Source organism: Synchiropus splendidus, chromosome 18 (assembly GCF_027744825.2).
Source record: "Synchiropus splendidus isolate RoL2022-P1 chromosome 18, RoL_Sspl_1.0, whole genome shotgun sequence".
Lineage (NCBI taxonomy): Eukaryota > Metazoa > Chordata > Actinopteri > Syngnathiformes > Callionymidae > Synchiropus > Synchiropus splendidus.
In genome coordinates, this window is record NC_071351.1 from 14,378,741 (window position 1) to 14,401,764 (window position 23,024).

The 23,024-nt window shown below is 43.6% G+C and overlaps 2 protein-coding genes across 5 annotated transcripts; both read right to left on the reverse strand.

Moving 5' to 3' along the window:
- Positions 1–84: 84 nt before the first annotated feature.
- Positions 85–2,505, reverse strand: asb14b (ankyrin repeat and SOCS box containing 14b). Its single transcript, XM_053849734.1, has 9 exons — positions 2,362–2,505; positions 2,249–2,301; positions 2,035–2,166; positions 1,807–1,965; positions 1,498–1,743; positions 1,261–1,429; positions 671–1,205; positions 457–610; positions 85–263 (listed from the first exon to the last, which is right to left on the reverse strand). The coding sequence occupies exons 1-9, from the start codon at positions 2,484–2,486 to the stop codon at positions 85–87; spliced, it is 1,752 nt and encodes a 583-aa protein (XP_053705709.1). The 5' UTR covers positions 2,487–2,505.
- On the reverse strand, positions 2,126–22,841 carry LOC128749499 (dynein axonemal heavy chain 12-like). Of its 4 annotated transcripts, XR_008412936.1 has the most exons (75): positions 22,451–22,841; positions 22,190–22,277; positions 22,086–22,112; positions 21,824–22,013; positions 21,580–21,649; positions 21,355–21,513; positions 21,098–21,293; positions 20,842–21,030; positions 20,625–20,778; positions 20,109–20,200; positions 19,861–20,039; positions 19,660–19,795; positions 19,462–19,587; positions 19,258–19,392; positions 18,979–19,172; positions 18,676–18,910; positions 18,418–18,603; positions 18,149–18,349; positions 17,887–18,081; positions 17,688–17,809; positions 17,483–17,618; positions 17,255–17,401; positions 16,728–16,847; positions 16,439–16,595; positions 16,211–16,383; positions 15,989–16,141; positions 15,682–15,921; positions 15,368–15,613; positions 15,173–15,292; positions 14,995–15,104; positions 14,659–14,842; positions 14,458–14,598; positions 14,312–14,395; positions 14,057–14,245; positions 13,860–13,979; positions 13,603–13,791; positions 13,394–13,545; positions 13,179–13,317; positions 12,948–13,114; positions 12,634–12,889; positions 12,280–12,576; positions 12,045–12,223; positions 11,770–11,962; positions 11,541–11,702; positions 11,096–11,290; positions 10,790–10,923; positions 10,567–10,729; positions 10,415–10,495; positions 10,156–10,332; positions 9,961–10,092; positions 9,805–9,894; positions 9,596–9,736; positions 9,267–9,508; positions 9,051–9,198; positions 8,827–8,972; positions 8,425–8,639; positions 8,159–8,351; positions 7,907–8,099; positions 7,671–7,843; positions 6,873–7,013; positions 6,645–6,803; positions 6,279–6,574; positions 5,956–6,209; positions 5,721–5,861; positions 5,516–5,653; positions 5,124–5,357; positions 4,863–5,051; positions 4,515–4,618; positions 4,241–4,445; positions 4,035–4,172; positions 3,872–3,963; positions 3,735–3,802; positions 3,440–3,660; positions 2,249–2,507; positions 2,126–2,166 (listed from the first exon to the last, which is right to left on the reverse strand). XR_008412936.1 is itself a non-coding variant. In XM_053849163.1 (73 exons), exons 1-73 carry the CDS (start codon positions 22,597–22,599, stop codon positions 3,464–3,466), a joined length of 11,856 nt encoding a protein of 3,951 aa, XP_053705138.1. In that variant the 5' UTR covers positions 22,600–22,841; the 3' UTR covers positions 3,323–3,463. The 4 variants fall into 4 exon arrangements, 3 of the variants coding, with proteins under 3 accessions (XP_053705138.1, XP_053705140.1, XP_053705141.1); XM_053849163.1 differs by lacking the exons at positions 2,126–2,166; positions 2,249–2,507 and having other exon boundaries at positions 3,323–3,660; XM_053849165.1 differs by lacking the exons at positions 2,126–2,166; positions 2,249–2,507; positions 21,580–21,649; ... (2 more) ...; positions 22,190–22,277; positions 22,451–22,841 and having other exon boundaries at positions 3,323–3,660; positions 21,098–21,285; positions 21,355–21,456.
- Between the last annotated feature and the right edge of the window lie 183 nt (positions 22,842–23,024).

Genomic DNA, 23,024 nt, shown 5'->3' on the forward strand with positions numbered 1-23,024 from the left:
CTCAAGAACAAAACAAAACAAAGAAATGTCTTAAACTTTATTTAAAGCAGTATAAAATAAGTTGTTTAAAATCCGATTTTTTTTTCATGAACAGGGAAAAATGCTCCCTCTGTTGTAGATATCATACTCCTTGAAGCGAAGGTAACCCTTCAGTCTGGGAGGAAGAGGAAGGAAGTTGATGAAGAGAGGTGCTCTCAACCTCAGGCCATTAAGGTGGTCCCTTATTCGGAGTCTGCACAAATGTTTCAGGCTCCGAGCATTCTCTGAAAAACATAACATTGTCAGGGATGCAATTTTATATATATATATATATATATATATATATATATATATATATATATATATATATATATATATATATATATATATATATATATATATATATATATATATATATATATATACATGTGTGTGTGTGTAATAAGAATCCTCTAATAAAATAAAACAAATTCTTACGCTGTATTTGACATATCTCCAGCCACTGTTTCTGATCTTTTAATGTCTCCTTCAGTTTCGTGCAGAACTTGACGTGGTCGGTGTAGTCCAACATGATGCGTACGACCTGAGCAGACAGGTGTTGAAGCCAGGCCACGGATATCACCTCACAGAACTGGAAAAAAAATAGACTCTCTTATTATATCGCCTGAATAGTGCTGTCGACTCTTCTCACCACCATATCTTTGATGACCGTGGTGGTCCAGGGGGCATAGTCGTGTGAATTGTTGCCATATGGGCAGTCAAAGCAGCGCTTGACATCATAGCCGTGATTCAGGATCATCCTCAGCATGACTTCGTCTTTTAATGCATGCTGTATCGCAGAGGGGAAGTGAGTGGTGTTGACACGGGAGTAGTAGTTGACATTCGCCCCAAACTTCAGCAGGGTGTTGATCAATTCATAGTTCCCCTGTCTGAGAGCCAACTGTAGGCAGCTGATGGGGTCCTGGTTCACCATCGCCCCGCCCTCTAGCAGCAAGCGGCTGCACTGCAAGTCGTTGTTGGACACGGCGAAGAAAAGAGCGGACCGCCGCTGATCGTCGTAGTTGCGACGCACCCTTGGGTGCAGCATAAAGTTTGGATCGTAGCCAGCTTTCAGCAGCAGCTCCACGCAGTTGGCATGTCCTCCTGCTGCCGCCGAATGAAGAGGACTCATTCCACTGTCCTTCACTGCGCTGAGATTTGTGACCGGGACAAGGTGTTCCAAGGCCCTGTCAAAGAAATGCATAAGGATGTGCCATCATTAAAAGCCAGTTTGTTTCTTACAGTATATGCCCATGGTATGCCACACGGTGAATCGGTAAGTGCCCGCTGTATAGAGGAATATTGGGGTCTGCCCCGTGATCCAGCAGCAGAGATATGACATCAGGATTTCCAGAAGCTGCTGCGTCAAACAGGACAGTGCCAGAGTCCGATTCGCAGTCAACTTTAGCCCCTTGAAAATAGAAGTATAAAAAGGGATTTTCAGTGAAGCCGAAAAATTGTAAAAGATATGAGTGGTACCTTTGCTTAACAGAACCTCAACAACATTCAGGTGACCGTTCTGTGCAGCCAGAGCCAATGGAGTTTTCCTTTTAATGTCAGTTGCATTCGGGCTGGCGCCAGACTCTAAGAGCAGGTAGACGAAATTCTCCAAGCCTAAAAAGGCACACTCATGCAAGGCTGTCCTCTGCAATGGGCCGATCTGATCCACCTCTGCGTTATATCGCAGTAACAGCGTCGCCAGGTCGTACTGGTCGTTCAAAATGGCTGGGAGGGACAGATAAAAGTTGAAAGTATCAAAACAAGAAATTGAGATGAAGGTGGTGATACCCGCAACCAGGGGTGAGTCCTGCTCATCATTCTGAAGATCAGGGCTGCTGCCATTTTGCAAGAGGAAGGTTGCATTCTCTCTCCGTCCGTAAACCACAGCTAGAAACAACGGTGTCTCCCCCTTCAGTGTGCGACACTGAGCTGCTCCCGGTGGCGAAGCTGTGACGCAAAACGTGAGAATCTCAATATCCAAAAAGGCTCAATGAAGCAGTTGTTTCTGGATGAAACCTGAGAAGATAATCTCCAGGACGTCTTTGTTTCCATGCACCGCAGCTTCATGCAGAGGAATCCATCCATGTTCATTGACTCGGGACAAAGACTCCGACTGTTCGGCCAGAGTGTTGATCAAATCCACATCACCTGGAATGAACAGGAAATGGCATGAAGGCAATGTATGAAGAGAAAACTGAGAACTATTAGACAAAAAAAATTAGAATCAAACCTTCCTTGATTGCCTTAAAAATCTCATCTGGATTGTCACTTAGATCCCCGTCACTTCATAAAAGAAAAAGTATGATAAGAAATTACAACGGACAGTTAACACTTAAAACAGACCTTGGATTGAGTCCTTTTAGTTTCCGGTATTGAATCAGGCTTTGTTCAATGATATATTGTGTTGCCTCATCCTCATCAAAGTCATCCTCTGACAGGTCCAAGTCTTCTTTCGTGTCAGAGGTCATCTGTCAGTCCTTCAGTAGCTTCTGCAAACAGGTCGCAACATACAGTCAGAACAAAAGTTTCTTCTCTTTTCTGCATGCGTGTTTCGTGTTATATCTAAAAGCCAATACTAGTCAGATTAGTGTGTATTAAATGGAACCGGAAAACTGCTAACATTCGTAGCAACTCAGTCCAGAATTATCTAGATGCCACACATAAGAAGAGAACTTTAAAATATGTAGAATAACTTGTGTATTTTGAACAGCATTTACCTTCAGTCGAACGGTGCGATCCTTCTCTGCAGCTTTTACGACTGCACATTGCCATAGAGCTCTTTGGTGTCACACATGCTGCCGGTATTTATATCTCTTATGCCATAAATAGCCGCTCACAGGGCCAACCCAGACTTGTTGTGACCTACTGAGCTCCAAAACAACGTCAGGTGTTCGCTGTTATTTTGAAGCAAAAATCCATTGGAACCAGTGGTTTTCATTGGGGCCCACAATCACCCGAAATGGCCCTATTTGACAAAACGTGACCCTCTTAATCAAATAAAATAGATAATAATTTTTGCCCAGGAAAATACCCTTGAAAAAAGAATCTGCTCCTTTCCTCTCACATTTAATATATATAAGTTGCACTTGAAATAACATTGGCTGCAATGAGCGCAAGTAGACAGCAGGTGGCAATACCATTGCTGACCTCCTACACTTGAGTGTACCAGTCAATCCTTTAATAGTAAATACATTTCAAACCAATATGGCCCCTGTTACCGAAAAATATATATTAATATTTACAAGAGACTACAAACCAAAAGTAAAAATCAGAGCAGTTGCATGTAAAGATGCATGAGAAGGACAGAAATAAAGACCACAGAGCCATAGTGTTGTCACTGTCTCGTATTTTAAAATCACATTGAGTTCTGGATGTAAAATTCTAAAAAGCCATATCTTTATAAAACAACAGTGCTGTGTACCACTATAAGGGTGACCTTCCCATCTCAGTCGTCCAGCTGAGCGAGCAATGCAACGCCTCTCTTGATCCAGTGCTGAGGGGGATTGCTGGTGGGCAGTGTCATTGAAATGATGTAGTTGGTGGAGTGGCCCGTGGTGGAGAGGGTGCCCTTCCTCTCACTGGTCTTGTAGAGCGGACACATGTACATCACCTGAGCCTGCTGAGCCGTGCCGATTTTTTTAACTGACGACAGCAAGGAATGGAGGTGAGAAATGGGAGTGGTGTCAACTTCAATAGGAATCCATCTTCACACTTACTTGGTTTAATCCAGATTATTGGCATAGTGTCAAAAAGAATCTTGGGATACTGCTCATTCAGGACTCCACTGATTTGAAGGAGGTAAGCATGCAGTTATATAAAGTTTCTAGAAACAAATATTTTGTGTGGGTGTTACCTTTCTTTGTCCCACCGTGCTCCGTCCAAAAACAATCCGATGGTGTAAACACCATCATCAGGGCAGGTGTCTGACTCGTCGATTGGCAGAACCTGTGTCATAAAATGAATGTATTATGACAATCTTACACTAATGCTATTAATGCAGATGATACTGGTCCAACCTCGAAATCAAAGCTCAAGAGATCAATGGGGATCTGATATTTCCTGGCGTAGTTCTGCATCGCTCCAGTCAGAAAGGCCTGCGTGAAGAAGAAGCCCGACAACCAGAAAACGTTGGGCTTAGTGCTTTCAAACCAAACCTGAGACAAAGGTGAAGACAGAGAATCAAGTCCTTGCACTGATGACATCATTGGGCGTTAAAGGCTACCTGTAAAAACTTAAGTCTGAGAAGAAAGTCAGTGATGTAGCTCCCCAAAGGTTTGAGACTCGGATACGAGCGCTTGGCCCACCTCTCTGGAACTTTGCCTACGAGCAAAGAGCCAGCGATTGCTTCTAGCTCTGCGTCCATCACCACCAAACCCTTGATGGCCTTCAGCAAGTTCTGCAGGCTAACACGCAGGGTGCTGGTCAGCCTGGAAAGGTGGCTCACGTTATGAACATTCCAGTTGGGAATAAGAATTTTAAAAAGTGGCGATGCTTACACGTTGTAGCGCTCCATCTCTTGAACAAGGACGGTGTTCATGCTCTCTTCATACAGGACGGGAAACCTGGCAAGAGCAGCCTCCGTGTCAAAATTGGGGGGCATCTACAAAATAAAATCATGTTTTCAGGATATTAATAATATTTGTTTATCATTTCCAAGAATTGCTGAGAAACAAAGTGCATGTAGGGAGGTTGTCAGAATTACTCTTGTCTCTTATATCTACAGTAGTGCAATAAATCTGCCAAACACAATGACAGTTATCAGACAGATAACAGACAGATCCCCATTGGCAGTGAATAGGGGCTTGTCTGCATCATTTTCCTTCATATCATTCCAAGGTCAATACCTTTGTCAAGATATCATTGGCGATGTCATAGAGGGCACTGTCGCCCCCTGACCCTGACCCTCCTTTACTCCCGCCTCCTTGAGTGAGAAGCAGTGAGTCAAACAACAATTTGGTTTGCTGAATATCTTTGGAAATGTCTGCGTTCTCGTGCATCCCAAAGACTTCTGGTTGTTGACTTAAAGGAAGTCCCTTGGTGGAGAGAAAAACACACGCTGTATCAGTGAATTAAATATGGACTCAAATGGTGACAGGAAGTTTTACTTTTATAAACTTGATGTACTCGGTGTATTTAGATTTCGGAGGAGAGTAGTAGTCCCCACTGGGGGAGAAATTGTAGCAGGACTTGTCAATCACATCCTGGTTGTAGAAGTTAGCCAGCATGGTTAGCAGCAGCCGTCGGTCCCAGTCGTCTGTCACACGTCCTCCATAGTTGCACTCCCCGGTTAGATAGCTTATGGCCTCAAAGGGAACTTCATCATATTCATTTACAAACAACTGCAACACAAACACAACTCTTTGAAAATAGTTAAAGGAACAAAGCCTGCCACAGTAACTCACGAAAGAAAAAACACTTTTTAGGGTGACTCATGAGATTTAATTCTTCAATATATTCAAAATATATATATATATATTTTCAAAATATAAGGATTCACCTGGAGCTGCCGGATACTGATATGGAGGTCGGACTCGTTGAAGCCGTACGGAATGTTCCAGCCAAGAGGACCAAACTTTTTTCTCTCTTGAACGAGAGCGTGAAAGAAGCACAAGCCGTACAGAAGCTTCTCCCAAATCTAAGGGCAGACAATCAAAACCGATAGTTAGTGACCAGCCTTTTAGATCAAAACTACTGCAACTCACCAACTCCTTAGACGGGCAGTTGTTAAAAAAGTTTTGGTCGGACAGAGGATCTGTCATGTAAGACTGGAGCAGGTTCAGTCGAAGTCCAGTCGGGGGCTCGTTGGTCATCTTCACCCCATTCTGCAGGATTGTCACTGGGAACTGGAGCAGAAGGGGAAATGAAAAACTCTACTCTCGCTACTCTACTCTCTAACAGAAAAATACTGAAAAGAAAGTTTTATTTATTCATTCTCACCTTGGGTGACGGGTAGCTGGTGAGCCACAGACGGAAATTCTGATGACATGAATCTGGGTGCAATTCCTCGCAAATCTTTTCTAAACTTGTCATCCAGGAGACAGCCAAGTGGCAGTTCTGCAAACACACCCACGTTCCATCCTGCATGGCAGAGAAAATCATCTTGGCCGCAATGGGTCCCTGACCCTGGCCCAAGGAGATGGACTGGAACTTACTACCACCCATGTCCTTGTCATTTGCAAACTTCAGTAAGCCTGTGAAGGTATGTCTTTTTAGAATTTAGGTCACATTATACAATAACTAAACTGAGAGTTTGGACTTACTCGCCATGGGGTCAGCTCCAGGGGACAACACGAACACAAGCGGGATGGTGGCATTGGAGTCCAGGTAGCTCTTGGTCAAGTCGAAAGGTGGCGGCTGCACAAACTTCTTCCCCAGCTTGATGGTGACATACTTAACCACAGCTGGGACTATTTTGTCAGGTCTGAGGCAGCGGACGATGATCATCTGCTGCAGTTCATTGAGCTTGGTGCACCACGGCGATGGCACAGGGGCGTTACAGGGGTCCTTGCTTTCATAAATGGGTCTGAAGTCCGCTGCATTCTCCATGAATGCTTCCCTGGTAGACAAATTCAAGGCTCATTAAGAATTAAAATATGTCTCACAGTGAAGAATTCAAGTTCCTTTACTTGACTCCTTGCAATCCAGGGAGATCGCTTGCTCTACAAATCTCATCCCAGCTCTTTTCTTGGAGCCAGCTGGGGTCAGGGTTTGCAAGCGTGTTCTGCAGACCAACTCCTCCAGTCAGGAAAAACATGAAGTCGCCGTAGTCAATGCCTTTTTTTGCCCTGAATAAAAGTATTGGGTTAAGCTAAAACAGAATTCAAAAGACTGACGTAATGGAAACGAGGGCTTACAGGAGCAGATTGCAGCAGAGGAGAAAGGAGAAAAGCAGTTTATCCTTCTCAAACAGAGAGCGGCAGACGTTGCTGTATAGGTTGTAGGTGAAGTAGTCGGTGAGGATCTGCAGTCTTTCTTCCAGATCATCAGACTTCTCACTGAGGCGGAATAAAAGTGTAAACTAGTGTTACACTGGCCCGGAGGACACATGCGAACGCATAGCTGTCACCCAGTCCACATGAGGTCAGGGTAAAACTATAAACCTGATCATGTGAAGGAATTTCCCCACTGTGGGACAAATGAAGGAGATCGAATCTAATGTTGAAATGCAACCAAATTCCTTTGTGCTTTCCCATAAAATCATCACCGGTTCAACTCTACTTATTATTTATTTAGTTATTATTTTATTTATTTGTTTTTCCATTTTAAATATCATGAGCATTTATTGTCCATAAAAAATACATTTTAATAAATAGCATTTTAAAATATATTTTGATATAAAATGAAAATATGAAACAAATATTTGAGTTAAAATGCCTTTATATTGTATATAACATACTTTGTCCATGTTTCCTTTATGGTTTTTATGTAAATTAAGACATAAAATGTGATTATTTTTGTGATTAGTCTTCTTATCATATTAAGGCCCATCGACCATTATTTTAATCTTAGCTTGACAGTCCTTCAGAACATGTATATAATGAATAAGCAATGTAGCTATAGCATAGGAAAATCAATCAGTTAACTCAGTCCAAAAATGTGTATACGGCTCCAAGAGTGAAGTGCAAATATCAAAAGAAATATGCGTGAATTACCTGTCTCCGATTGACTTGATGTAGAGGTTGACAAACCAAGTGAGAGAATACTGGTACATGGGATCAATGTTGGTGAGGTCGGCAATGGTGAAGAACAGAATGGATGAGTGGTTGGCAACTGATCTGTAGCCCTCTCTTGACTCAGCAATCTTGATCTCAGTTTTCTCTGCGATCTAAGGACAAGAATCCTCTTTGTTATATGCTTATATCGCGGTTACATGTGTTGCGCCACTTGCCTGCTGTTTTTGGCTGATCTCATTGGACATGATCTTGGCAGAGTCCAAGATCTGAATGGCGCTCTCATCTTCAAGGATGTTGCCCTCTGACGACTGAAGTGTCATCAGAATCTTGTCCTCGATTTCCTTCAGCTGCCGTTTGTTTTCCGCCGACTGCAAGATCAGAGCGTTTCTCTCCTCCTCCAGCTCTGGTCTGGCGTGACACAGGTGCTCAGCTGAACCGACAATGAAACCACACAACATTGGTGTTACCTTTCTTTTGCCACCACGATTCCCAGCAGCTGATCCTCCAAACCCTCTAGGGTGATCATGAAATTGAGCAAGGTGACTTTGGTCGCCAGTTCTGGTAGATAATGGGGGTTCCTCAGCTTGGTTGTAATGTAAAAGCGGAAATTGAAGGAGTACTCAATCACATTCTCCCCCAGCCGGATACACTCAACACCACCTTGAGGAGGGAATAAAACCATTCACTTGAAAGTACAAGAGAATCAAACCCCGCCTGACATTGCCATCCCTACCTTGTTTAAAAGTTTGCTTGAGCAGTAGAGGTTCCAGTGAAGGGTCCAGCTCCTCACCGACGTTTTCCAACAGCAAGGGTGTTCCGAACTGAATGGCATTCTCCAGAGTTCTCATGTAGTCCCCGTCAGTCAGTTTGATCACATTCAAGTTGTTCTCCTTCTCTGAGTTCTTCACCCACTTGTTGGCCTGACCCTGAGGGTCAATCATCAGGGGCCTGGGGAGCAGAGAGGCAGTATACGTCTGATGTGACAGAAGACAGTATAACAATGTACAAAAGGCACCCAGATGGCCTTGGTAATGACAACAGATTTTTCCTTAAATTGTGACTCTTGTACATCATGTTCAAGGAAACCCCTGTGTCATTTCCATGTTGAACTGTGCTCAGTGAAAGGGATCCTCACCATCTACGTGAATTGCTGACAACAACGCCATTGTCCACAGAGAAAGAATCACTGGGAAGACCAGCGATGTTCCAAGCTCGGATTTTGATGGGATCTCCTAAAGTCTTGCTGAGCGAGAAGTCATCTGATGATGGGATGTTCTTGGACTACATTTACAGAGGGAAATACAATTTTATCTTAAGCGTATAAGACAGATATCTTTGTAAAGAAAACATGCTTTTTACTTGGCACAACTGAGTCCATGTCTTGGTGATGTCCTGTCTAAATCCAACAGTGAAGGCGCCTAGGTAGGAGATGACCCCAGCTGAGATCAGAACATCTCCAGTCAGGTTGTCATATGTGTTCTGTAGATCATCCGCTGCATTGGACCATCTAAGGACAACAGTTAAAGTCACTTACAGGTATTTGAACTATAATTTAAAGCCAGAAACTAGTCTGACCTGGTCTTCTCTCCACCCAGTCCACCAATGAGCTTCTCAGCTCTCTCCAACTTCCGGGCACACATCTCCACCTGTTGCTCCAGCTGTGCTTTCTCATCTGTTTTCTCCTGAAAGGTCTTCTCAAGAGCAGCCAGACGGTCCATGACCTCTTTCAGTTCTGCTCTTTTTTCATCCAGAACGGCCATGGTGGCAGCCAAGGACTCCTCAGCCTCTGCAAGCTTCTCTTTTTTAGGAGCCACAACCTGTTGGGAACACAAGTGGTAAATGAATGTAGATAAATGGAATTTAATAGAAAGAATGAAGGCAACAAAAAGAAAAATAAAGGTCACCTTTGCCACCCTGTCGTAAGACTCCATCGCTTTGATCCACTTGCAGAGTCCGGCAGCAGCAGAGGAGGCCTTAGCCACGATTGCAGGGTCGAAGTCTTCGTTATTGATAAACTCACTTCGGATCTTTTGCATCACAGCGACCTTATATTAAGAGATGAGCATGGTTTACCGCTTGACTATCTTAATGGAAACACATTGTTGTGACTCACCGGAATATTATCTTTGTCATACTCTTTAAGATCTCTCAGAAAGTTCATATCACCCAGCAACTTCTTGCTTGGACCCCAGTAGTCCATGATCTGGAATCCAAAGAATAAGCTCAGAACTAGACAGATATTCAAAGACATTTTTTTTCAGAAAGCAACCTTCTTTCCTGGCGTGTTTGGATCAGCGATCCTGTCCGGTTTGATTTCCTTCATGACGCAGACAGCTGACATCACCAGCTTCACACCAGCAGGGGGGTTTTTCATGGACTTCACAATCGTGACATCAGAGGCCTAAACAAACACGTATTAATTACACTCAGAGTGGTTCGTCCAGTTGTTTTAACAGGTGCTTACAGTCACTGTGTTTAGGGCGCCAAGAGCAGCCTCCAAAACCGGGATGGCCTCAGCCAAGTCGCTCTCACATTCATCCTTCAGCGCCTGAGCACCTGCGGCCTTCAAAGTCGCCGCTTCTTCATCCACCCGCACCACTTTGCTTTTAGCTTCCACCTCCACAGACTCCACTTCAATCACCTGGGACAATTATCGTTGATGAAAGTTGGTCTGATCGACTGTGGCAACCCTCAAAGTGAAAAGGCTGCAACGATGCAACTACCTTCATCATGTTCGTGTTTTCAATTTTGGCCTGCTCCAGTTTCGGCTGCAAATCAATCAGCTCTTTTTTCATCTCCCCAACCTGGACACACAGAGTTACAACAAACATTCTGTAGCAAAACCTCCTCCAGTCATTTTACGAAACAATGTTACCTGAGATTCCGCAAAGGCAAGCTTGTCCAGACCATTGGTGTACCGTTGCTTGGCTTTCAAAACATTGTCCCTTTGCTGAGTGAGCAGCTGACGAAAAGCTGCGATCAGCTCCAGATAGGATGTCGGTGTCACGTAATTATGTCGCCCTAGATCAGTCAGGAACCTGCAATGGAAGTTTTAATAAAAGCAGAACTAAAGCTTCAAGCTCAAAAGACAGTCTTACTTGGTTGAAAGGTCTTTTGCAGTGGTGTGGAATGTTTTGCAGATTGCCACAACATCCTGTCTCTCCCTGTCATTCATTTCTAGAGACTCCAAGAAAGAATTAGCGACACGCTCGAGAGCTTCTTCAGGCCAGGGCTGTTGACATAGACATATGTATCAACTCATGAAGGACCACTAAATCACAGGTGTCAAACTCTAGTCCTGGGGTCCAAATCGGGACCAACTTTTAAAGATGACTGATCGACATTTTGTTTGGCCTGTAACTTGGACTGAGTTTGAAACCCTTGCTCTCACCCTTGGCCTTTACCTGGAACCAGTCGATGGTACAGCAGTTAATGAGGGAGGGGAACTGTCTCAAGCGATTTCGGAAAGCATCTCCAATTGGACTGAAGGCCACAATGATGTGCAGGTTTGCTCTGCAGCGTGACACATAGTAGGCAAAGAGACTCAAAGGACTCAACTCCAGATTCTTGTTCCCTGCTTGGGCTAAAGGACGTACTGTCTGGAAGGAAGAGATCAAGTCAGATGACTTTCCATGATTGATGCACATCGATTGCGCTCCATATCATTGAAAAGTTCTTCTTGACAGTGCAAGTAAATCATCAATTTTTATGAAGTGGATTCAGACATTTTGCCTCTCTTCAGCAGTGTCACAGTGAACCACTTACATCAGCTTAGCTCCACACAGCTCAACCATAAAATACAACAAAATAAGTACAATATAAATTCTTTAAAAATATATAAAAGCTCACCTCCATGATTTCCTGTTTTTCGTCCACAGCAAACAGATTGGGCACTTCTCCGGTGTTCAAAACACTGTCCACATCTTCCAGAAAAGCCTCGTCCTTAATCTGAGCATCAGTTAGCAAGAACACTGTTTTCTGACCTTTCACCCCAGCGTTTTTCAGCAGCATCTGTCACCATCAAGATCAACATAAATCCAATTATTTCTGCGGTCCTGTAAAGTCCACAAATTCTGACCTTAACATCGTCTCTCCACTCCTGCATCCCGTAGCTCTTTGAGATTTGAGGCTGGAAAATGTTCATGTGGGCCATGAACCCGGCCAAACGGGTGATGGACTGGCGTCCGCTGCCTCCTACTCCCACAAGAAGAGCATTGCCTCCAGGTTGCTTTAGCACACGGCTGATGCGTGAGAGATGCTCCAGCACATAGCTACCAATCAAATTAATGTTTTACTACATTGATTTATGCTTATTTAAATAACATTGCGATGGCAGAATGACTCCAGCATTACCGGAATATCACTAGACTCATCCGATTTCGTTGGGTTTGGTTGAATTCCTCAAGACAACCTTCCACAATCTCAGCAAAACTGTCCATGGAAGGAATCTCCATATACAAGCGTGCGTCGTCCTCAAGGTCAGGTTCCATGTAGTCACCGAACAGCAGACTGAGCAAGTCCTGCTCCACCAACTAAGACACATCTCACTCAGTTTTTAAACTAAACTCGCTGGAAATACATGACTTACTTTGTTTCCTTGTTTCAGGTGTTCGAACACTTGGTCAAATGACTCTTTGAAATGATCCTTCAGGATGCCTTGGATCAGCTCGTAGAGCCATGCTCGATCTTGGTCGTCCACGAGGCGGTCGTAATACACTCTGAAGACCTCGTGGACAAACAGCCGTATCATAGTGCGTTTGTTCTCCAGTGACTGCTTCTTCAAGAGTAAACAGCCTTGGATGACACGAGAGAAGTCTCTGAGGTTGAAAGTGTAGTGGGACTTTGCTGGAGTGGGAAGCAAGTTCTCCATCGCCTTCTTGTACACCTGTGGATGTCCAAGTGATTCAAATTTGGAAGCAGCAACAGGATCAAGAGGACTTACCTCCATGGTGGCCGTCACTATTTGGTTGCCCACGGTGAAATACTCAGGAGGGAATGCGTTATTTTTGAGATAGAAGGCCACTATGTTTGAAAAGATGCGAACCATTGTGTCATCACTGAAGGCGTTGATACTGACAATGTTGAAGTGACGCAGGAATCGAGATGTTACAGCGTTTCGTCCTCCACCAGGGGGACCCATAGCTGAGATGAGCTGGAGGTCCACCAGGGTGATTCTGGAGGTGTCCTTCAGGTCATACCTATCAGGACAAGTATTTTATGTCTCTAGCTTTTCTATCATTTCTAGTAGGTTCATACCAGTTCCCATGGTCTATAAACTGTCGTAGCAGCTCCACAGGAGGCTGAGCTCCAAACTGCTCCAGAGCAGGCATGCTCATATCATCCACAAAGATGACACACTTCTTTCCCATTGGGGGACCAAAGACCCCCTTCCTTCTCTTATCCAACCAGGACATCATGATATTCTAAAGCATTCAACAAGAACTGTCAAGACAATTGATGGATTTACCCATAAAACTATCACCTCACCTGTGTTTGGTTCGCATTTGTGCGTGCTGAAAAATTGATGAAAAAGGGTATGTAAAGCTCTCTATCCAGATTGTTCATCAACTTTTCCTTCACGTAGACTGACTTTCCAGTTCCAGTCGGACCCACAAAAAGAATGGGCCTTTAAAGAAGCCAAGAAAAAGATGATTTAGAAATCGCCTTGAGAAAAGTCTGGACATTAATGAGGATCTACCTACACTGCATATGTGAGACAAAGATCCATCAGGTAGGTGTAACGGACTGTGTCAATTGTCGGGACAATTATGTCCTGCACTTTTGTGTTCTTGTCCCCCAGTTCGATGTCCTGGATGGCTTCATTCCAGTGAACCCACCTGCCTCTTCCTTTAAACTGAACAACGTACAATGAGGCTCTGCTTAGAGAGAAACCAATACAATGCTGCTGTACCTCGTAGCTGTAGTCGTACGCCATGCCTTTGTCGTCAAAGGGACATTCCCATTTCCCCAAAGTGTCTGGGATTGGAAGCTCTTCCGACTTTCCTGTCAGCATCACCTTCACAAAGTCACTGAACTTCTCCCTGCTGCTTGTATCACAGCTGCCACCGACAGACCACACCAGGGAGAATGCGAAGGCTGCCTGTGATTTCAAAAACACAGTCAACAGAGGCAACCACAAAATATATGAGAACATTTCTGTGCCATTACCATGATCCAAACACGCAGAGTTTTTTCATCTGGCTCCGTCTTAACTGGCTCTGTGAGCAGCATCTCAAACAAGCGGCACAAGGACACTGCTGTATTACTGGGGCTGGTTGGAACCACCTCCTAAACACAACAAAAAAAAAATGAAATACAACATATCACTGTTGACTATTGATGTGGATTCACCAGCATGTACTTACTCTGCAGTTTTTATTCAACATCCGAATGGATGGTGGCAGTAACCAGTGAAACAGATCCATCATCAGCGTGGTGCACTCTGGCTCTTGGAAGGTTTCAGGGAGGGTGTTCATCCAGGAGATGACCAACGGCTCCCAGCCTAGCTGAGACGGTTCCATGTAGATCATACCACACCGGCTGACTGTGGCAGGCTAGATGGAAAAGGCAGTGGTCAAATTGTGTTCACTTGTTTAAGGCAGTTTAAAAGGATCATTTACCGAGGCCTGTGAGAGATCCATAGCTTCAAATATAAGACTCATCTGATTGGACATTTGGATGATCTCTCCACTCATCAAGCATAACTGTGGAGGCAAGACTCATTCATCACTGATACTTAAATTCAGAATGCATTTAGTCTGGCTACCTTTTTGTTGTCATCCAGCACAGTGTTCATGCTCTCGATCCATAAAGTGTCAATGGGACCGTCAAACACCACCCATTTACGCTCCGGCGTCTCAGCTGATGCAAACTCACGGAAGGTGTTGGCCACGATCCCATCTGTCCACTGCGAACATGAATATTCATATTGTTTTCTCGTTTATTTCTCAAGTCAGATTTGACCCACCTCATGGGACACCAGATCAAACTGTCCAAAAAGCTGCCCCATGGTAATGGACTTTGGATTCAAAGTTCTGTAGATGACCTTCTCTTCCTCGCCGTATCCTTTTTTATTCATATATGTTAAGGTGTCAGCAAGAACTTGCAGCACTTTAGTCTTCCCAGCGAAGGGTTCTCCAACCAGCATAAACCTGGTATTCCAAAATATATATATATTTGACTACATGAAAAGAAAATATTTGCATTACAGAACAGCAAATTCCATTATCAACATAATGTTCCTGACAGATAATCTCATAACATCCATAGCTGAGACATAATAATGAGACAAAGCATCACTAACCCATGTCTGACGATCATCATTTCATAGGTCTGAATCATCTTCTGTATGAAGACCTCCGTTGCCTGGACATTGTGTTCTTTACAGCATTTTTCAGCGGCCTCCAAAAACAACTGTGAAAAACAAGACATTAGCCGCGACTCTATTATACTTCATTATTATTTATGACTTTCTATCTGACCCTGTAGTCTGCCACTGGGAGTGTGATTCCAGGAAACAAATCACTTGTAATTCCATTAAACAGTGGGATATCGTGCGAAAGGAACTTGGGCTCATTAACATCCTTAATGGACCTCAAGAGCTGGTAGTTGAGAGAAGGAAAAAAGATCAATAACAAATGAACCCATCCTAGGCATATGTGAGTAATCCTGAGTACCAATATGTCTTCGTTCTCATCAGGGAAACTGAGCTTCAGGTTTCCGGCGGCCACAAGAACAGCTTTCACGGCCCGCATGCCGTAGTCGTAGTGGAACTGGGACGACAGCTGCTCAGAACAAAGCCTGTATGTCATCACGATCTTGACAGAGAGAGGCTTGGCGTTTAAGAAGCCGTACGAATACAGTGAGATCTCTGCGATCAATGCATAGTTAGGAACCATCATGGCGACAGTTCGGAACAGAACCTAAGGAGCGCAAAAGTATTTCAATAAAAATGTAAAAATAAAGACAATTTTATTCATTTTAATTTTACCTTAAGATTGTCAGGAAGCTCTGATCGTCCTGCGTAGCCTGGATTCATCGTGATTGACACAAAACAGTTGGGGTTAAGCTTTAACATGGTGCCCTCAAAGTCAAACTGCTTCAGCTTCAGCTCAATGGCTCTCTGGATGCAGAGGACCTGCTGCGCCACCACAGACAACACCTCAAGCTCGATGCGATTGAATTCATCAAAGCAGGCCCAGGCGCCAGATGAAGCCAGGCCTTTGAAGAACTGGAATGACGGTGGCAAGCTCAGTGTGACAGTGAGACACAAGTGCAGAGAATTCTGACCATCATACTTTGCCCATTGCCAGGTAATCCAACCCATCGGAGCAGTTGAAGACCACACACTGCACAGCCAGGGCTTTGGCAAGGTCCTTGGTGGTTTCAGTCTTTCCAGTTCCAGCAGGACCCTCAGGAGCCCCCCCTAAATTCAGGTAAAACGCCCCAATCTTTAACAGAAACAATGGTTTTTAATGTTAATTACCATGTGTTTTTTTAGGATTATCTTTCTGCGTTACCAGTGTTCTGTAGCATCTGTCCGTCAGTGGGGTGATGACCAAGCGTGGGGAGTTCCCCAGGTACTCATAGGCGTACTTCACGTCACAGTTAATGATGCGGACACGGACGTTATCGGTGGCCCAGTAATATCGGAGCTGTGCGAGCCACTGGAAGTCTGATTCTTTGGAAACACCTGATAAAAAAATGATTAGCGTCCCACCTGGCAGCACCTTTCAATCAGAACACACCTTTCTCAATGAGCTCCATGACAACGTCCCTGGCGTGAACGTCAATGGTGACCAGAGCTCCAAGAGTGGTTCGTGTTTGCTTGGCCAGTTTCCCTCTCACCAGTTCCACAATGTCATTCAGTTGGCTCTGAAGCTCATCATAGTAATTCTCTAAACCCTGGAGAGGGAAAATAGAAAACGGACTTATGCTTTCACAGTGGTCACAAATGAGAGAAATCACCTCGACAGATAAAGTTATAGCTGCCATTGCTTTAGATTTTTCATAAATTCCTCGGGGGGAAAAACTTACCCCAGGGCCAGATCTGATGGCTTCATGGACTTCCAACGTCCAGAAGATCTGAGAGGTGCAGAGAACCACCTGCCCAGGCCACTCTTTCACCCACTGGCTTCTTTTAGTCTCAGCATAGGCCTGCAAAATACACGTCTAGATGATTGCACATGATGATGGAGGGCAGACACTTTATCCCAAAAGATTTCTTGTTAAATAAGGTGAAGGAGTGACCAGAATGTAACAAAATAAGAAAAAACTAATAGGGTAAATTTGGAAAAATAAATTCCTCATTTAAGGCAGCATTTATTTAAAAATTATGGGAATATAACTGACCCATTTTTAAGATGATAAACCCTTTAATAAGTTATGGAGGAGAATTTGCAGTGGCTCAAACAGCCTATGATAATGTCTTTCCTTATCAGGTTAAGTTAGGTTTACAATATAATTCGACATGATCATTCTCCCAAAAATGAGACCAATTAGACCCATATTGAACAGCTCTTGAACTGGACAGACGGAGGTTGAGGATGAGGACATGATCTCACCAGTCTGGAACGCGCGATGACATCTCTGACGCTGCGCAGCATCAAGTCTTCCACCTGCACCAGCCACTTCTCCACGGCTCCCTTGGCTTCAGCTGTCGATATGAGGTCGATCAACGCCACACGCTCTCCCTCACTGCTATACATGGCCTGGAATTCCACAGGAATTCATTTGGGACTTTCACATGCGAATCCTACACTACAAAAGCCTCTTGAACGTAAAGGTCGCACCTGGATGTCCAGATTTGGAAGGAAATCCAGTTTGGAAATACCCTCAAAGCACTTTTTAAGATGGGGCTGTACTCGCAAAGGATCCTTGGTCTCGGACAGGATTTCCAACATCTCATCATTGGACAGGAAGAAGAACCTGTAAGTGGAAAAACAAAACTGGAATTAAAAGAAATCATTCCAACAGCTATCACCATAATCTGGTTACCTTGGGAAAAAGAGACGCTTCTTCTCCAGATAGGCATTTAGCCCTTTCATTATAGTGTCCAAATGTTCATTGGATTGTTGCAGTTTTTCCAACAAACCAGGCATTGACGTTGCCGGTAGAATCTACAGGAACCAAGAGCCAGTATTTTAGCGCAAACTGTGATTCTTTTCCAATTCATTTTCATTTGTCTGAAAACAACCTTTGAGTCTTTGACACAGTGCTTCATGACCTCCCTCCAGTTCTTGTCCACAATTTGAAAGAGACTTCCCTCCTCTGGAATCTGCTGCATGATGTCCTGAGAGGAGAAGATGGGCTCCAGGTAGAGCCAGGAAGCTTGTACCTTCAGCCACTCATCTATCGTCTCTTGTATGTGAAGCAGACGTGCCTCCCATTCCTGACAAAGAGGTATTATTCACTCCAAATCTGGATCACAGTTCAAGCTTTATTTGGTTTTAGCTAACCCGGATCTCCGTCTCAAAAGGCTTGATGAAGGGAGAGCTCCTCATGGTTTGAGTCTTCACAATCTGGTCATCCAGCATGGTCTGGATCTCATCCACTGCGGTCAGGATTGACACTCCTGTCTCTCTGTAGAGTTGATGGTTGAAGGATATATTGTTCCAGATGGTGAGCATGGTTTGCATGGCCTTCTCCAGTGAGAATTCCTGCGGGGGAAAAAAATACATGAAATCAAAAATGAGCCTCAGAACAGTGACTGATGAATTGTCCTCACTTTAGTTGCAGCAGCACTGATGGACTCGAGCGGTTCTAAGTGGATTGTCAGATTGTTTGCTAGCACTGAGCGAAGCGTGGTGCTTTCATTCGGCGTCAGGTCAAAGCCCACAATTTCAGACATTTTTTCCCAGTGACGTGGTCTCAACCCTTGATTGCACAGCACGCACACAATCGGGATATATTCCTGTCAGAACAGACCAAATCATTAGAGGCAGGCCCATAAATAAATATCATTATTAATAGGCAAAAAGAATACCCTAAATTCTTTAATCTGATTCATAACATTGGTGCACAACTGCATCGTGGGACTCAGCTGTTTGCTTGGATCTTCATCCGGTCTCCGTCTAGCCATCTTCTTTTCCGTCTCTTCGTCAGGTTTGAAAGGCTTCTGTTGGAAAAACTTCATCATCTTGAACATCTCCCTGAAGCATTCGTCCACTTTTCCCGCCATTTTTTCGCCGTCCAGGTCGTCAAAGGACCCGTCCATCCATCTACATGAAAAATAAGAGTCATGAGACATTTTTTTTTTTACCATAAATTACCAGGATTTGTGGAATACTTTTGCTCCAAACACTGCCAGTTGAGGACAAATTTAAACAGATTGTTGTATGGCTCAATCGTCTCCTGGATGACTTGAGCTTCGGGATATTCAGTTTCTTCAAATTCAAAGAATTTCTCCTCCTTATTTATGAAGATAATCTCATCCTCGGCTTCCTGAACAAGTTTCTTGAAAGTTCGGACTTCTGCCATGTACTGTGAAAACATAAAGAACATAAAATTACAGCAAACTAGTGCAGTCCGAACCAGGGAAAAAGTTACTTAAAAAAAACAGAGGTACCTGTTCCATCATATGAAGCTCGCAGTAATAAGGCAAAATCTCTATACTCTTCCCCAACTTTTCCAAATGTTCCACTAATTTCGTTCGTCTTTCTAGTAGTGACTTCTGTTCCTTATCTTTCGACTTTTGGACGAGCTGAAAAAATTGGAAAACAATGCAGTTGTGAGGGAACCTGTTGTGAAATACATGAACCTTTTCGCTTACCTCCACATTGTTGTCAAATATATCCATCATTTTCTGCAGCCAGAGGAAGACTGTGGTGTTCAATTCAGGGTCGTCTTTATCCATGACGTGGAAATCCAGGAGGTAGATGAGACGGTATGAAGCATCCTGCCAAAACATGGTTATATTTAGAGGTTATACACAGCCGGACGATCTCCACTGTCATATGACATTTATTACCGTTATAGTTTCCTTCAACCGAGGAATGGTTTTTGTTTTAGTAAACTCTATGTACTCCAACATCTGAGTGATTTCCTCAGTCGTTTCTGGAACCATCAGCGCCGTGTCTTTGATGGTTTCAAAGTCAGAGCAGATCCTTGCAAACAAATAATAAATCAATTAAATACAGTCGGGTTTTACTCGCTCAGTAACTGAACTAACTGTAAATTCTGATCCCGGAGATCATCCATCATTTTATTCAGAAGGACCTGAGCAAAGTGTTTCGCTTTATTGACCAGCCCCTGTTTGAGCTCCTCACAGTCCAGATGGACCATGGCGAAGTTGACTTTATCGGACAGGTTCAGGATTTCTATGGTCAGGTTGCTGAACTCTTCCACTTTCTGCAAAGTACGCACACAATATCAGGCAGCCAGTCGACGGACACGACAAGCTAAAAACAGATGTGATACCTCGATGTATTGGTCGAAAGAGTGATTCCCTTTGATGAACTTTTCCACTCTGGCTTTTGCAGTTCCGTCGACCAACCAGCTGTAATTGTTGACTGCAGATAAAAAAATAAAATACAAATACATTCAGGTTTGTTTGTGTGGCTCAGATTTTTCACCATGATTTTCAATGTGGTGTGCCATAATGTTTATACTGTCACAAATCTGACAGTTCCTGTGCTAAATAAATGCTACACATAACAATTCTGGAGCAGGAGTGTTGAATATATGCACTTGCACCTATTACCCGTGTACGGTTAGTAGTTGCTACATACACTATCTGCTGCTGGAATATTTGCTTGGAGAAGGATTTCTGGCTGTTGAGGTGGACAAATGAATGAATAGATTTACCAGTCTAAATACATTATTTAACTTCACCACTCAAAGCAAGTGTGATTTTGATTATTTTAAGTAAGTTTTGCGGATAAATTGTGATGTTTTTAGACAAGCTCCACAGTAAAGCCTTTCGAGAAGTTTTACCAAAAGTCTTGAAATGTTGGTCAGGCTCCTCTAGATTCCCTCGTACAACACGCTTGACGGTCTCCCGAGCCCAAGCGAGGACATGATCGGCAACTTTAGCGTCCACATATCGAATAGAGATGGGTGTCAGCCACGACTGAATTGTCTTCACTTTCTGTTGAGCAAAGTGTTTTGTTACTCTAGAGCCGGAGGTAAACTCATTTTAAATTTTTTTCACCTGCAATGTGTTCGTGATGCAGTTAAGAATTTCAAATATAGCAACTTCCAGATCATCCAGAGTGGGGAAAATGCCCATCTTTTCTCGCTTGAATGTCAGCGCCATACAATAGAGTGGCGTGCAGCAATCATCAAAAGGCTCAAACAAGTCCACAAACTCCTCGACACTCCTCTGAAGAAAAGATTTCAGCTGGAAAAATGAGAAAGAAACAGTTAAACACACATCATTCTTTAGAGAAAACGTGAGAAAATCCCACCTGGTTCGACAACAGTGTTGATGCACAGTTAAAGAAGGCATCTACTCTTTCTTCTCTCACGCCCTCCAAAGTTTCCTCATTAGTTAGTAGGTGTATGACCTTTGGAAACCAGGTGTTCATGATGTGGTTCTCTTGCCTCCGGCAGTCTTCTGTTACTTTCTTTAGAAGGGCTTTGCAGTCAAAAGGGCCTGAAACTCTTGACAAATATGCATGTTAAAACACATACACACACACAAAAAAAGATTTTGTCATGTTACTTGTAAGTGGGGAAATTGATGAGCACTATTGGGGTGAAGGTAGAGTAGCACAGATCCAAAAGAGTTTGCATGACTGGATGAAGGATGTTCAGACTCTTCTTGATCATCTTCCGGCTGTCAGTGAAGCTGCTCCTCCATAAAAAAGAATACTCCAGAATCCTGGAGTCAGAAGTGAACATCAAAGCAGGGAAGGATGACTCTTTTCGGGATGTAGTTGAGGCCTACTTTAGCTTGACAGATGTCTGTTTTGCGATGATGGTTCCTTCAGTTTCTGGGTTCTTTAGGATTGTGTCCACTGAAAAGGGGGAGACGGTAAATGTCTTTTTCTGTGGATAAAAATGCTAGCTTTTGTTAATGATATATGGTTGGAAATGATGATGGTTGACTTCAGAGAGGCAGCTGCAGTATATGACAGTGGGGGACACGACGAGATGAAGATGAGGAGCAGGAGAAGAAAACCACTGTGTACCTATGTGCTCCATGATAACGTCATAAAACATTTCTCTGACTTCCTTGCACAGCTCTTGGAGCAGGCAATACTTCTCAAAACTATCTTGAAGTTTTGATGGAACTCGTCCAACGATGGAGTCTAACCAGGGACTTGGGATGGGCGAGAGCGGACGACTCTCCATGAAATGCTTCAGACACATCCAGTTCATCTGGACACAGGAAAGAATGTCATCCGACAGCTTTGGAGAGCAAGTTATATAAAACTAGAGAAGGAAACTCACTCGTCGTCTGCGTTCATCGGTCAGCATCTGCAACGTGACGTCACACAGTAAACTATTTTTGCACAATAAAGAATAAAAGATGAATCATGGGAAAATGATCTCACTGGGAATGGAAAGACTGGCTCTGCCCACTGACTGCTCACATGCCCCTTTTCGATGCTCTGCCTGTAGAAATCCATCGCACCGGACACCCTAGTCAGAATGAAAGAAGAAATTATCATTTCATAATATACTGTTATATATTGTATACTGTCTTTGTTGTCACTGGCTGCTGGGACACCGTGCGTTTCCCCACTGTGGCACTAATAATGGCCATCTAATCTCATTATTATTAGAATTATTTGATGATTTCGAACTGAACCTACATTTTCATGTGCAGTTGGTGCTGCTCCTCGCTACTCCTCTGGTGCATGATCAGCCTCTGTCTCCGCATCTCCTCCTCATCTATACCTGCTGTGTCCACCTCCTCTCTGCCATCTGCAGAGGAGGGCCCTGGCAGTTTCCCCTTATCCATTATGACTTATATCCGCTGGATCTTCGAAGCAAACCAGTTTCAAGAAGAGTTACGTCTCAATACACTGCTTCTGACATAGCTAGGGAAGATGGTAGCGCCGTCTTCAGTTGCAACTTTCTGTGTTGATAACATTTTTTTTATCAATTAAAAAGTAATAATAAATAAGTGAAGTAGTACTAACTGGTGCTGATGTTTGCAGTATTTTCACCTTTCTAAACTGTGTTTTGCAGCACATACTTCGCTCGACTTCTGCGCTTTCATCTGTCTTTTCATTGGATGATTCAGTGTATTTATAACCTGAGTGTAAAGGCACTCTCCTTTGAAATCCATCATGTCGTTGACTAACCAAATCAAAGACAACCAACAGCACAACAACTATACTACTACTACAATGAACAATACACAAAGAGGAAAAGGATGTTTGA

Coding starts and splice junctions, on each gene's coding strand:
- asb14b (XM_053849734.1), bottom strand. CDS start 2,486: ATGACCTCTGACACGAAAGAAGACTTGGACCTGTCAGAGGATGACTTT. Junction 2,167..2,248: donor TTTTAAGGCAATCAAGGAAG/GTTTGATTCTAA, acceptor TGTTCATTCCAG/GTGATGTGGATTTGATCAAC. Junction 1,966..2,034: donor CCTGGAGATTATCTTCTCAG/GTTTCATCCAGA, acceptor TTTGCGTCACAG/CTTCGCCACCGGGAGCAGCT.
- LOC128749499 (XM_053849163.1), bottom strand. CDS start 22,599: ATGGATAAGGGGAAACTGCCAGGGCCCTCCTCTGCAGATGGCAGAGAG. Junction 9,509..9,595: donor CTTACGACAGGGTGGCAAAG/GTGACCTTTATT, acceptor TGTTCCCAACAG/GTTGTGGCTCCTAAAAAAGA. Junction 3,964..4,034: donor TCTTGAGCTTTGATTTCGAG/GTTGGACCAGTA, acceptor TTTATGACACAG/GTTCTGCCAATCGACGAGTC.